At 36.5% G+C, this 14,634-nt stretch overlaps 1 protein-coding gene across 3 annotated transcripts in view; it reads left to right on the top strand.

The window, feature by feature from the left end:
• Positions 1-14,634, top strand: part of drd2a (dopamine receptor D2a) — a 62,673-nt gene that overhangs the window by 41,146 nt on the left and 6,893 nt on the right. For all 3 annotated transcript variants that reach the window (XM_024277979.2, XM_024277980.2, XM_036214898.1), the window contains exon 3: positions 6,119-6,228. In XM_024277979.2, coding sequence (XP_024133747.1) covers positions 6,119-6,228 — 110 coding nt within the window. The remainder of the gene's footprint in view (positions 1-6,118; positions 6,229-14,634) is intronic.

Here is a 14,634-nt window from a genome sequence, read left to right as displayed (position 1 = left end):
GCTGCACACCCGAAGTCATCTCAAGTAGTGATATGAGGGAAAAAAGATAAAACTTTCACTCAACTTTCAAGAATCAGTTGAGAGTTTTTAATCTGATCTATTCCAAGGCAATCCGTTTTTTTTTAATGCTGGCGGTCTCTGAAAGTGATTGTAGTCTCCGAGGAGCAACAATGGACAGTTTCAGCAAATAACCGAGAAATTGTCTAAATTGTTTGAAAAACTGTCAAATTTGAGGAAATAGTGCTCGTTATCGGGAAACAATTTTAGAACTTGTAGGGGAATTTCAGAAAGGGTGTGCATTTAAGAATAAGCTGGATTTCAGAGATAGATCAGCAGAAATGATTACTGGCAAATCATTTATTTGTGAAACCATTACTAATCACTATCATAATCAATTAAAGCATCACAGAAACTTTCCCAAATGTGCTTCTCTTTGAGAACAAACTCCTTTTGTGTGCATTTTGGTCAAAAAATGTCCAAAAAAAGGCTGTCTCTGATGCTGTGATGTTGGACCAGTTTTCTCTGCAAAGGCGTCCTCAACTTCTGCTCAGACAACAAGAAAGCTTGGAGGCACATTAAGATTTTACAGCCACACGCTGCCTTCAAGATTGCAAGCGTGAGATGAAAATGTAGACAGAGCCTAATTCTACACTCATAGCCGTGATAAGAAAAGAGTAATGTCCCGGCCTGTCTGCAAATCTAACCCATCTGTATTAGAATATGGCTTAGGAATGTAAAATTATATGATATTTCAGTGATGCTCCTTTTTATTTTTATGTGTTAATTCAGTAATCTTATTCTATTCAATTAGAATTTTTCCTTAGTGTTCAAGGAAGGAGTGTTACATTTCAGATAAAAATAATAAATAAGAATTAAAGTTTATTATTCTGTTGTGGCCCTGATGACATACCAAGAAGCATACAGAAACGAGTCTGACTATTATCTGTGCTGCTCAATATGCAACCTGATCAAAAAGTACAAACCTTGTGTATATATTTTTTTCCTCGTTAGCCTAGTTTGCAATTTTCTCTAGAGTGAGAAGACGCCGTTCTCTGTAACCTTTTCCCATATCGTGACAGGAAAGTTGGATAAATGAATGCAGACAAAGTTGACGTTTAAACGAAGTTGTGAAATCGATGTTCAAACACAGTCAGGCGGCCTCAGTGTTCACACACCGGTTAGCAGCTTGCAGTACAAGACTAGCACTGCAGAGCTGGAATAGATTTCCTATTGAAGTCTCATTAACATGACTTTTCCTGCTGGCAAGCGCACGTTCACCCTGGAAAAGTGCATCCTGGATGTAGGGTTGCACTTCAGATAGCTAATTAGGAAATGTAGTTTCTAATGCCACATCATTGCACTTACTGTTATTGCTGATTAAAGTTTTTAATACTATTACTAACTCATTGTCTAAGTTTACCTGTTTTTTTTTTTGTCACAATTTCTTTTAAAAAACAACAGTGATACTAAAAATTAAGGTTACTTCTGGGTCCTGCTTATTTTCCATTAGGAGGAACAGATGGTTCCAGGTTTGTGAAACACACCTGATCCAAGTAATCAGGAGTGAGCAAGGCAGGGATGGCTGGGGAACATGTAAGGCGAGGGTTCAACAATTCTGATGTGACACACTTTGGTTTCTCTGCAAATTATAATTATGAGGAAAGACAGAGAAAAGCAGGCGTTTGTTCTTATAACGTTGGGATTTTTAAATCCTTGCTTTAAAGTAAGTTTAATTAGTTTAACAGAAAAATACTGTCATTCTCTACACTTTATTACTAATGGCTCAATGCATACACAGTCACAGACACACACACCGCACACACTTATCGGTAGTTCAGTAAACTATTGGTAAGATACCCTATTTTCTGCACTATGGGGCACACGGAATTATAAGGTCTAATGGTCTAGTTTTTTATTTTACGTCACATTTAAGCCGTGCTAAACGTTAAGCATTAAGCCAGACAAAATAGTCAGAAATAGTCAGACTTTTGGTCCATCTGAGGTGCTTCTCGTTTACATTGTCTCTGTTGTGTATCCGGTCCATCACCCCCGTATTGAGTGGTCCGTCCCACTTTTTTTGCTAGTGGCCATCCATGCTCATCACATCAACAATCAACATCCAAAACTTTTGCAGTCATGTCCCATTCACAGGCTTATATTATTATCCATGGATGAAGCGAGGTAGAAACCACCTTAACTCCGACTCTTGTGAAATCACCATCAATGATTTTTCTGCAATTTGGGGTCCGACGACAGAGATTGGTCCGAGTCGGTCTGTGTAACGTTTTTAGAGTCGCCCGCCATGAGTGAGCTTGTTTGAAGTTCACACCCCTTCCACTGAAAGTAGCTCGGGAGAATCTGTCAATCAAAGATTCCAGGTGGGGCTAAATCACCACATGCTTTTACTGAGGCATCTGATTGGTCAGTTTAAAACTTGAATAACTTGCAATAAAGAAAATATTTTTTGGCAAATAGAATGACTGCGTAATAGCTGTCTATTTCTCAACTGAAGTCTATGAGATTTTGGCTTCTTGGAGCCAGCAGGTACTTCCTATTTGGAATACGAGGAAGGAGGGGTCACACTCTTAAAGGTCCCATCCCCTCTCCTTCCTTGTAAAATGCATGTTTTGTGTCATAATTAAACTTAGGTTTTTGTGCTTCCAAAATTAAACTTTCATCGTCTATGACAAAATTGAGTGTTTTCGCATGGGCACATCACCTTAAATGTAAAATTAAATTGTTCTTTATGTTTTGAAAGTAAAAGGAAAGTTTATATTTTGAAACCTCTTTCCCATTTCTCCAGCTTTAGTAGAAATAGAACTCCCTTGTAGACCTCGAGTTTCGCTGTGGAAGGACGGATGTCACACATAAAAATGACGGCGGCAACACAAAAAATCCAATTGATTAATTAATATTCTATTTTTTGTGTCTACACAACAAAGACGCACTCCAGTGGGAATCAGGCGTTATTCTAGGATTACTCCTCGGTTAATTTTATACATAAGACATTTGGCATTTACTAACGAGGGTCCGAGTCTACAATTCCAAAATCCAGTGCCTTGGAGATTTCCCAGAAGTCTCTGCAAAAAGTGTGAATCAAAGCTCACTAGATCGCCAAATATGGACTTTTAAAAAATATGGATTTATATTATTTTTTTATACATTATCGACTTTGTCATAATTATAACATTTTATGTTGCTTGTAAAATGTTCATATTGATTTTTTTCTTTTCGACATAGCCCAGAACTCGTCTGTAACACACTACACTTTAGTGGAATCACAAAACCTGTAACTGTTTGCTAAATGTAACAGAAAAAACAACAAAACAGACTGATAGTGCTAAAGCAAACATTACAGTCACTAAGCTAACTTCTAACATTATTAGTTGTCTACATGTTAGTTGTGTTTGTGTGTTCACAATAATACAGAACATTTTGACATTTTACCTCACAAATTCTCTTTAACATCACTGAGTACAACCAGAAATAATCCATATTAAGATGTTCTGGATAATGTTGTTGTTTTATTTATTTATTTTAATCTTAGGGATTTTAAGTGCACCATAAATATAGTATTTTCTGATTTACAAAGACTCTGCAGGTAATTTAGCCACATTATGAAGAAGCACCAACAAGCATAACACTTTCAACCTCATTTTGAACAAGTTGTTCCCCGTGGTGGACGATTTATGCTGTTGTTTTTATTACTCTGTTGTTTTATTAGTTTCTGTTTGATTTAAAAAATACAAAAAGTTGCATCCACCCTTTTGAAAAACACAAGATGACCCCTCTGACAGTAATCCAACAAGTACTGCTATTAAAACTTCCAAACAGCCCACTAAGAAGCACACTTGTGCATTTCATGGATTCAGGCGAATGCTGTAAAAGCCGCCGCCCCCTCCCACATTTCAACTCCATGTGGTCTACTTGTCCTGTCACATTTCAAGGACCGGGGACATGGTACTGATTGTCCTTCTGAATGAAGCGTGCCACATCGAAGGTGTTTTGAAGGATGGTGGGGGGGTAGCTCCTGCAAAGTCATACTGAGCAACACGGCGGATTTAGATTTTGACCTTTAGACAATGTTAATTGTAAACATATGACATTTTAGCAGGATATTTGAATTTAAAAAGCACAAATGATTTGCCGTGTCCTTTTTTAAAGTTCATTTTGTTATACATTAGATGTAGATGGTAATCTGATTGAGATTCTAAGTAATACATTTAAAAGAATTCCTGTTATCATAGCCTGATTACACTCAAATATTAAATAAAATTAAACAATGTAAACACATTTTCTGTGATATAACATTTTTTAAAAGCAGTTTGAGGAACTTTAAATACATTTGCTTAGCTGATATTCAGAATATTTTGTTGATAATATGTGATTGAAAGTTCATATAAGCTTCTTGGACTCTTTGGCTTGCAGCATCTGTTGGCAAGTTAATAAAAAATGACAAAAGAGGTGAAGACAAAGGTTGTGAGCAAAAGGTACCAACACTGCTTAGAAAAGGATACGCTGTAGAGCTAAAAAAAAAAGAATAATTACATGCTCAAATCACTCTACGGAGACACAAGCCACTGCATGCTGCTCCTAAATGACAAAGCTTAATATTTGAGGACACAGCCTTTTGGCAAAGATTAACCAGCTGCAAAAGGGCGGGTGACACAAAAGCCCTCTGTGCTGTTACACTTGGCACAGCAACGGAAAGTCAGGTAGGATTTAGTTTCAGCCACAGAGGGTGGGACGAGTCATTTCAGAATGGCAGTGATTTCTAAATAACATAAAATAGGGTTTCTTTGATGATTTAACAATGACAGACATCATGAAATACAGATTACAAATATATTTGAGAGTGATTTTCACAAAAAATTGCTTAAAAACATTGTTCCAAGAGGCATTTTTTTTCTATTACGCTGTATAAACTGGACCAAAAACATTTATTCAGCAATGATTTCTGAATTATTCCAGTAACTTGTAAAGGAAAATGTCAGGACATCCATGTGTGAACCTAATCTCAAGTGAAAGTGGGTCATGCAGCAACGTAATGACCCTAAGCTCAGTACCAAGGAATGGTTATGTAAGAATAAAGTTCATGTTTTTGGCGTAGTCATGAAAAGCCTTGTCCTTAATCCAACGGAAACTTTGAGGATGGCCTTGAATGAGATTTACATTGAAGAAATCACATCCCAGAGTTAAGATGTTATGATCAGAAGACGGTAAAGTTCCACTGATTGGAGGCTCAGACTTAGAAACAAAAATTCACATTTAATATGAAAATTGTTAAAGGAAGAAAGTTTAAATTTGTTTGACTTTTTTTTTTACTCATTTTTATACATTTCATGTTACATTTAAGGTAATGCGTTTCATCGTAGATAGTGGTAGTAGCAAGGAGAGTTTTATGATTTAAAAGGGAAAAAAAAGCATTAAACATTTATGAAATACATGCGGCTGGTTTTATAAATTACTTTCTTGTAAGAGCAATGCATTCACATCATCCTCTGCATGCACTTCTGCTGGTATGTGATTCAACAAGCTGTCCAATTGTATTTTTCTAATATGCTTTGCCTCTATTGTCACAGTTTGACTGTCAATGTCCTCCAGTGAGTGAAGTGTTTAGCTCATGCTTTTATGTGATCACCTTTTATTCATTCCTCTATAAAATTTTCTGAAAAGTGCATTTTTATGTGATCTGGGCAGCAAGAACTCAGAAGTGTCACATTTCCAATAAATTCAAAGGTTTTCAGTTTGATAAAAAAAAATAATAATAATAATAAAATGCTTGACTGAATTTGCTTATAATGGCTGGAGTGAGAAAATTCTATTTTTTTAGACATTTTGTTGCAAAAAATATTTGTGCTTCTTATGCTTTTGTAGCTTACAGGTAAAGTTAATAAACCTCTTTTTTCCATTTGATGATTGTTTTTTGTCCATCTTTTTGCATTGCTTTAAAATGTAAAAAACAATTTAAGAAAATGTTTAGCGATTCTAGACATTTTATGTTGCTTTTATCTGAAAATGGAGTTGCTATTCCTCCCCTTCCTAATTTTTCCCTTGTAACTTTTATGACTCTGTCCAGTTGTGTATAACTGTCTTAGTTGATGTTCTTCTATTCCAGGTAGTGGGAGAGTGGCGTTTCAGCAAGATCCACTGTGACATCTTTGTCACTCTTGATGTGATGATGTGCACAGCCAGCATCCTCAATCTTTGTGCCATTAGCATTGATCGGTGAGTTTGCTATGTGCGTTGCTTACAATTTGTGAATGAAAACCAACCATAACCATTGAATACATCAACCCCACAACTTATTTCACATTCTGCACCATTCGGAAGAAAAACTCAAGCCATAATTAGATGCTGGCAGATGTTACAAACCTATGAAAAAAAAAAACTTTGAAAAAGCCAACTGCTGCAGATTTATTCCTAAAAGGTGTGAATAATCTAATGAATTCTCGTAAAACAGATGTGTATTAGACAAACTGCTGATGGAGAATTTGAGGACTTCTTCAGGTAAAGATCATTTTAGTCATTTTTAGTTACAGAGAAATAAAGTAAACAGTTTAAAAACAATCAATACTGAAAAAGGAGAATTATATTTACATGTGCCAGCTAATCAGTTTTGAGTGCGTAAAAAAATCACCACTTCAGTATGTTGGTAACGTTAATGCAGGTCTAGTATAAAGTTCAAGGTTGCGCAGGTTTAAGCCTAAAGCTATGTTCACATCGCCCTCGGCAACGCACATCCAAACGGCCACTTCTAATGAAACGTCTATGTAAACATGCGTATATACCTGCTTCAGCATTCACCTGTCGCAATGCAAGTTTCTACAACCCTACATACAAAACGCATGTCCACGTTGAACTTTGACCTATCAGGACTCGGATGTGTTAGTAACACATGGGTGGCGTCCTTTTGCATTCTTGGAAGTGCCAACGATTTGAAAATGAATCAGGGAGGAGAAATGAATAATTGCAGTTTGATACAATGTCTTTCATAAATTAGAATAGAGCTGTGAAAAATAAACCTAGAGAAAGAGTCACAAGATTTGCGTCAAGTCTCTTTCAACTGCAGGTGGCAGGCATGTGCTAGTAAACAATAGCAAAAGAACAAGGGGAAAAAAAGCCCCCACCCCCGTCTTTTTGTGTTTTTTACATGTTCTTGTAGCATTCTTCTCATAATAAAGGAGCTGCATATAAAATTCTTTAGTGTTAAAACTGCATTTCTGAATATTTCTTAATTCAAATCAGGAGCAGATGAAAACCAGATGCTAGAAAATGCTCAGACTAATGACAAAGCTACTAAAATGGAAGTACTGAAGTCTCCTCTCCACGTGCACACACCTTAGCCCGCTCACACTTAGGCTGTGAGACATAGTGAGCATTCAACTCTCGTACTGTAGAGAATTTTGATTCTGTACGACTGGATCAATCCAATATTGGTTGCTATTATTTTTGTGCTACTAATGCCAGCTTGAGGCTATAAGCTTGCATGTAAGTGCACAAACAGAGCTCTCAGCAACAAGGAGGGGTATGGGGTGGGTTGCTCTGTGCCAACAGGCCCACATCCTAATGAGTTATTGCTGCTGTGCACAAACTGTATCTCAAAAAGCGAAAAAGGCTTTTTGATTTGGCTGAAAACTTCGGAATTAAAGTTAAGATAGAGTCCCATTAATTGTCACACTCCTAGGTGTGTGAAATTTGTTCTCCGCATTTGACCCATACCTTGGGGGAGTGGTGAGCTGCAGACACAGCCGTGCTTGGGAACCATATGGCGTTTTAACCACCAATCCAACCCCTTGAGTGTCAAACAGGGAGGCACTGGGTTCCATTTTTGAACTCATGACCTTCCAATCTCAGGGCGGACACTCTACCACTAGGCCACTGTCATAATTAAAAGACAACTGGGAACAATTCTGTGATAGAAAAAAATATTGTTGGAGTAGGACTTTAAAGTATGCGCTTGACCAGTCTGAGCACATGCCCAGAGTGAGCGTATCGTGCTTTCATGTGGGGGGTTGTCCTTACAAGTGCTGCAGGTTTTTGGATTGTCCACACCTATGGAGGGTCATATCCAAGGGCAGGAGCATCTGAAGTTCCACTGATTCTTGTGCAGCAACCTCGAGGAACATTGGTGAAAATGAAACGTTCAAATGTAGTGTGAAATGTTTCTAACATTACTATAAGTTGCACACACTTGTGCTTATGTCATACTGTTGCACAGTGCACTTACACCACACTCTAGTCCAGTCTTTAGTAAGATGCAAGTAACTGGCTTACAGGATGACCACGCAAACTACACTTTGATTGTCTGAATTCCTAATTTATAACAGTCAGGCTGCATGTAAGGAGCACACACTTATCACGTGAACACCAAACATGAGCCCCTTGTGCAGGTTGCAAGATTTGTGGATCCTGTGTACAAATGAAATATCTGTACGTCTCACCTTTACTTACCCTTGCATGATCAGTATTTGCTACAACCTGTTGCTCGTAACATGTCAGCTTAAAAAAGGAACATTGATGCACATTTTCTTGAACATTTTTGCTCAATGGACTCACTGAGCGGTTTATGACCATGACATTTCCTATAGGGACCACCTGCATGCAAACACCGGTATCTTGAGAGCGGTTGTGACAAAGGCTTTAGCAAACACACAGTTGCCTTCATAAGAATGATACATTTATCCAAGTAGCATTTCGCATAATAGTAAGTCAATTCAGAATAGTAATAGAAAATATTTTCAACATAATGAGGCAAACTTCAATCAGTCATGTAATTTATATGTATTGCATGTATTACAATGTTTAGCAAAAGTAATTTAAACCTTTTGACTCTTTTTTTTATGTTTGTTTGTTTGAGCTTCTCTCCAAATCTAGGAGATTAAAACTGTGAAATGATAACTGACTACTATCCTTATAAAAATGTATTTATTCCATTACATGCTTGATAATTCACTAGTAATCTCTTATTCTTAGCATTTCCTTCTATCTTTCAAAAACACAAATCTTCAGTTCAACAAGAAAACATAATACAATTTTAAAAACATTAATGCTGAAGAGCACTTTACTCTAAATGGAATATTTTTACATGTGGCAACAGAAACATAATATTTATGTCTTTCTAAGTAGTGGTGTGTATTGGTAAGAGTCTGGCGATACGATGTGTAACGCTACAAACATGTCATGATATGGTATGTATCCTGATATATCCCAAGACAGTACCAGACAATATTTTACATTTTTTTAAATTATGACTTAATAATTGTCTGAATATCAATACATTTTTTACATAACTATAATTGTAAGAAACATTTAAGTGGAAAACAAAAGTAAGACTGAACTACTTGTTTGCTTTTAAATAATAGTATTAACAGTAGCAGTATTTTAAATTGATATAAGTATCAGCAAATAAAGTACTGCAATATTTCACTGAATTGATATTTTCTCACACCCCTTTTCCTAAGTTAATACAGACTAAGTAATGAAATAAAATTTGCTTATTGCAAAAAACAATACAATAAGAAATAACTATGCATTTTTTAAAGATAGATTTTACTTTTATTTTTCACTCATTTATATTGGAAAGACAGCAACTGAATTCCATTTTTAGATGCCAAACAACACAAGCCAGCCTATTAAAACATTATTGTAGCAAAAATATTAAAGACATGGCTTTGCTTCCATTCTTTTTTAGTCATTTCTAATGAAGCATATTTTTAAAATCCCAATACAGTTCCTCACTAACATTGACATTTTTTTCTGCAAAGTAACAAAACCAACACTGTAAAAACCAATAACAACAGTTGAAAGCAGGACTTTTAACAGCCTATTAAAGAAAATGCTCGTACAGTTTCTTTTCATGACAGCATTTACAGGAAGAAAATTGTCTCCTTTGGTATCCTAATCTGCTCTGCTGAGGTTTCACAACCATGACACAAACATGCCACTCTTGTCTGCAAAATTGCAATTAACCTAAAGCATAAAACACAATCACGCCTTCTCTATAAGCATGGTCTTAAATAAAACGCTCATCTCTATAAAACAGCGTTGCAGCATGAATCGTCGCAGCTGAAAAGGAAGTGGAAACTTTTGTCTATACTGTAATGCACATCTCATGAAAACCACTCAAAGCCGACAACTCCATACCTGATCCCTGCAGACACTGAGTGAAGGAGAAACTCCTCTATGCATGAATGATTCCCCACTTGTCCAAGAACCATAGTTTGACTGAAAATGGGTCAGGAAACAGGTCAGTTATATCAAGTATACAAACAAACATCCAAAGTAAAAAGCTGAAAAAGGAAAAATGAAAATATTGCAGCAGTTTAGCATTTGACTTCATTTAAATAGTTTGGCAGAACCTACTGTACATAAAAAGAACCCTAAACCTTGAAAAGCAAAACACAAAATAGGTCAAAGTTGATCCATAATGCATTTTTTGGGACATACTTCAGAAAATAGTTGCTTCAATTTGATCCTCATTCTATTAATATAAATAACTGCTCAATTTTAGGGAATTGGAAATAAAATCTGAAGATAACACATGATTATTTTTATCTGAATGGTTAAAATTTTAAATAAATAGCTTGTAAAATAAGAATACAAAGGTAAAGTGATTGTATATGAGAAAAGATTGTGATGTGTAGGTTAGTTCCTATACATTTTTAGTCACTGATTTCTTGTTGGTTGCATTAAAAAAACTTTTCACCACCTACATTTTATGTTAAATCTAAAAAGAAAAAGGTTGAAAAGCTCAAAAGAATTGCTACGTTTGGTTGCATTTCATGAAATGTGCAAAATTCAGAAAAGGCCTGGTGTTATGCAGCTGGACGGATGATTCTTGCTTTGGTCAATTAAAGTAGATCACAAACTACCGAGGTTTTCAAGGGAAAGCTTCTCCTCTGAAGAGTCTTTGAAGGTTGAGGGCTTGGAAATAAATCTGTAGGAAATAATCATTTAATGCGTCAAGAATTCAATTCTTCCATATTTAATGCTGCATTATTTTCTGCTTGGCCACTTTTTATTATTATTATTATTATTATTTTGAGTCTGTATGCAGAACAAATGTCCAACACGGTCACTCAAGAACACAATTCCAGATGTTATTAAAGTGACTGAATTAGAGTACGGATCGCTGTTCTGGATCTGGAAAAAACATTAATAGGAACAACCTCATAGCAGATTACTTTTGTGTGCGTGTGTGTTGTACACTGAGGTCCCAAGCATGCAGCAGAAAAATGCCATCCACATTTACATTCAGATTTTATTCATCTGAGCTGCAGCAGCCTGCTGCATATTTGTGAATACAAATCAGAAAGGGGATGAGTGTGGAATAATCTAGAATTGAATTCCCTGGCTTGAGAACATTTTGATGTCTTCCCATATGAGACTGATTTGTAAGAGATCAGATAACCGGCGCAGACACATTTCACATCTACAGAGTAATGCAATTTGTACATCAGGAGACTGTTGCTTGGTTTTGCTACCTTGGTTCTTATTATATGATGCAGGATTAATTGGGAGTTTTGCAGACTTAAGTTTTGAAGCCTTTTTTTTATTGAAGATGGGCAAACACAGGCAAAGCCTTTACTCATGATGAAAGAGTGAGCATGTCAAAAGGAAAAGATGGTTCTTCCTAATCAAAAAAACTTCCATATTACTGGTACTTTCTTAATAGTATAATATTTAAGCCATGTGGGGATGCTCGTGTTGCATAAATAACGTATAACATTCATGAGTTTTGCGGAATTTAGTACCCTGGATTTTAAACACGATGCCAACTACTTTCCTTAAAACACCAGGTATGATGTCACTAATTTCATGAAGTAAAAAAAAAGAGAAATTAATATGAATATTTCACTATGCCGTTTTGTGACCCCACTGTGTTCTGATGCTAAACATGTGGATGGTTTGCTAAAAAATTACATTTAAACATGATTTCTTTCAAACAAAAATGATTTGTTATATTTGCTAATTTTTTTGCAAAGACTTCTGGGAAATTTCTACTGCACTTGATTTTGGAATAGCACTACAAAATGTCGAATGCTCTGTATAATGCACTATATAGTGAGTAGTGAAGGAATTTGGACTTATAGCCAGTCTTCAAATTTTAACATTACTCACCCTCAATGACGTCATCAATAGTCACCTGTCAGCTACGTTACCGTGGAGCTGCTATTGCTCAGAAATACATAAAAACATCAGTTTTAAAACTCTAAAAAAGGCCGTGTTAAAACAAAAAGTCATTACTTGCATTTTAATGTAAACTTCTGTGCTTCAGATCACACCCACGAGAAGAATTCTCCATCTGCAGTGAGAGTTAGCCCTTCCATTTTTTTTTTTTTTCTGGACAACCCTAACCCTTCAAATGGCCCTACAATTGGAGGAATAAGGAGAAGCCAGAGGGGTAGGGGAAGAATTCAAATTCAGCCAAAATCTTCATCTAATCCGATCCTCTGCATCCTCCTCATTCTCACCAACCACCCTGATGAACCTTTGGTCCTTCTCGTGATCTCTTTCCTGGTAGCTCTAATCTGAGCTTCTTTTTACCAACATCCTCACTGTCTTTGTTCTCATTGAGTCCAAACCATTGCAAACTGCTTCCCTGCATTTATCTTAAAAACATCTAACATGAGCTGTTCCTCACTGTTCCTAAAGAAAACCTCAACATCTTCAGCTCTGCTACGTTCAGCTCCGCCTCCTGTCTCTTTCTCAGAGCCACTAAGCTAACACTACAGTCTCACCAGTCTTCTACACCTTTCCTTTCATTCTTGTCAGACATGACACCTGAAACCGTCCTCCACCTAAATCACCTTGCTTCCACACACCTTTTCACCTCTTTCCCACATTCACTGTTGTTCTGAACTGCTGACCCTTAAATTCCTCCACCTTCACCTCTGCTCCCTGTAATCTCACTATTCAAAAAGCAGAAGAAAGCAAAGGAATGGTTACAAAATGAATCCTAGTAAACCAACACCATCCATTCATCTGTTTCCTAAACACGCTTTATTGCTGGAGATTCAGCTCAAGAGGCAGAGACAGGGTGAAAGCCTGGACAGTCCATCCCAGGGCTTAACTTGACCCCTGTTTTCTCTAAATAAATGTGATGTAATGTATGCCGAATGTCTTGTGCATTTCAAGAATGATGAGCAGGAGTGAATGAAAGACATGTCGTGAAATGCACAGCAATTCGCAGCATTCGCAACAAAATCCCTAATAAGGTCGAGCAGTGTAGCAAGGTTAAATGATAAGGTCTTTTGTGCAAAAGACCAGGGGAAAAACGCTGCCTCACTTACAGTATCTCATTTTGATGTGAACTGAAGCCTACAGCACGTAACTGTTTCCAGAGGGCCAGTTCAACATCAAAAAGGATCTGATCAGAAATGACAGGCAACATTTCTGGTCTTACACACTCACAGGCTGCATGTTCCTTGTTGCTTTGGGCGAAAATTTCACATTGATCAAAAACCAGAGCAGGTAACAGGCTGGAGCATAGGAAGCTATAAATCAGTCAGTCGTGATGGATTATGATAAAAGAGCATACATAACAACCTCAGTTAAAATACTGTGAAAAATGACTGCCAGTGTGGTAGGTGTTTACGTGTCATGGTGAAATGATTAGGTCTGCATTCTTTTATTTGCCAACATGTTAAACCATCAGGCAAACAGCTGCAGCATAATTAACACCCACCCCATTAAACAAACCGCATATGCTTCAGCAAATGTAGCTACCTTTAGTTATATACATTTGTAAATCTCACCTAATCTATTTGTTTCCTATTGTCATTTGAAAATAACAGTCTACTTCTTAAGACAAAAAAAAAAAGCTTTCAAGTTAATAAGCAGAACTAAAACATATGGTGCCAAAAGTATTTGCACTGCTGACCCAAATCCAGTTTCCAATTAAAAAGTCCATCTTTTAATCAGTTTATCAAATTTAATATCGGCTAAATTAGCAGATATAACCTCAACATTGTTTGTGGATCTCAGCATCAATCCGTGCGTTACTTGTTATTAGATTCAGTACTGTGAGCAGATCCTATCACAAACTAGAATAGAACAGTGAACAGCAGCATTATTTTCCAAAATTTAGTAATAAAATAAAATAAAAAAGTTTTCACATGTCGTAAATACACAGTGCTGTACCTTTGGGGTAAATCTTCAACATATTTAGGAAGTAAATCTCCATGGGATACAGGTGAGCCTTCCGATGCCTGGCACATTGCAGAGCTTCCAGACACTGATTATGAGTAATTTATTAGCTTCAGTCTGCCACCTCTCTTTGCATGTGTTCGCTGCACCCCCACGTTGATTCTGATTTATTCATTTACTAAACAAATTAATTCTATTTCAATTTTCCAAAAAATAAACAAAATCTATCATTATTAAAGGACAAGTCTTAGCTGATAATCATGTGGACCTCATTCTAAACATAAACACGCACAAGCATTTGTGTTTAATTTTAACTGAACACAAAGTTAAATTTCCGAATAGTGTAATTGCAAATGAAGTAAACAGATTGGACAATTGTGTGTTCAAATATTTAGGTAAATGTAATATATTTGTATACAATGGTCATGTTAGTGTCATTGCATGTACTAGGGACCAAGCCGGAGTCCACGGAGATGTTTGATA

Source organism: Oryzias melastigma, linkage group LG13 (genome assembly GCF_002922805.2).
Source record: "Oryzias melastigma strain HK-1 linkage group LG13, ASM292280v2, whole genome shotgun sequence".
NCBI lineage: Eukaryota > Metazoa > Chordata > Actinopteri > Beloniformes > Adrianichthyidae > Oryzias > Oryzias melastigma.
The sequence above is the reverse complement of the archived record's forward strand: the minus strand, read 5'-3'. Positions and strand labels throughout refer to the sequence as shown.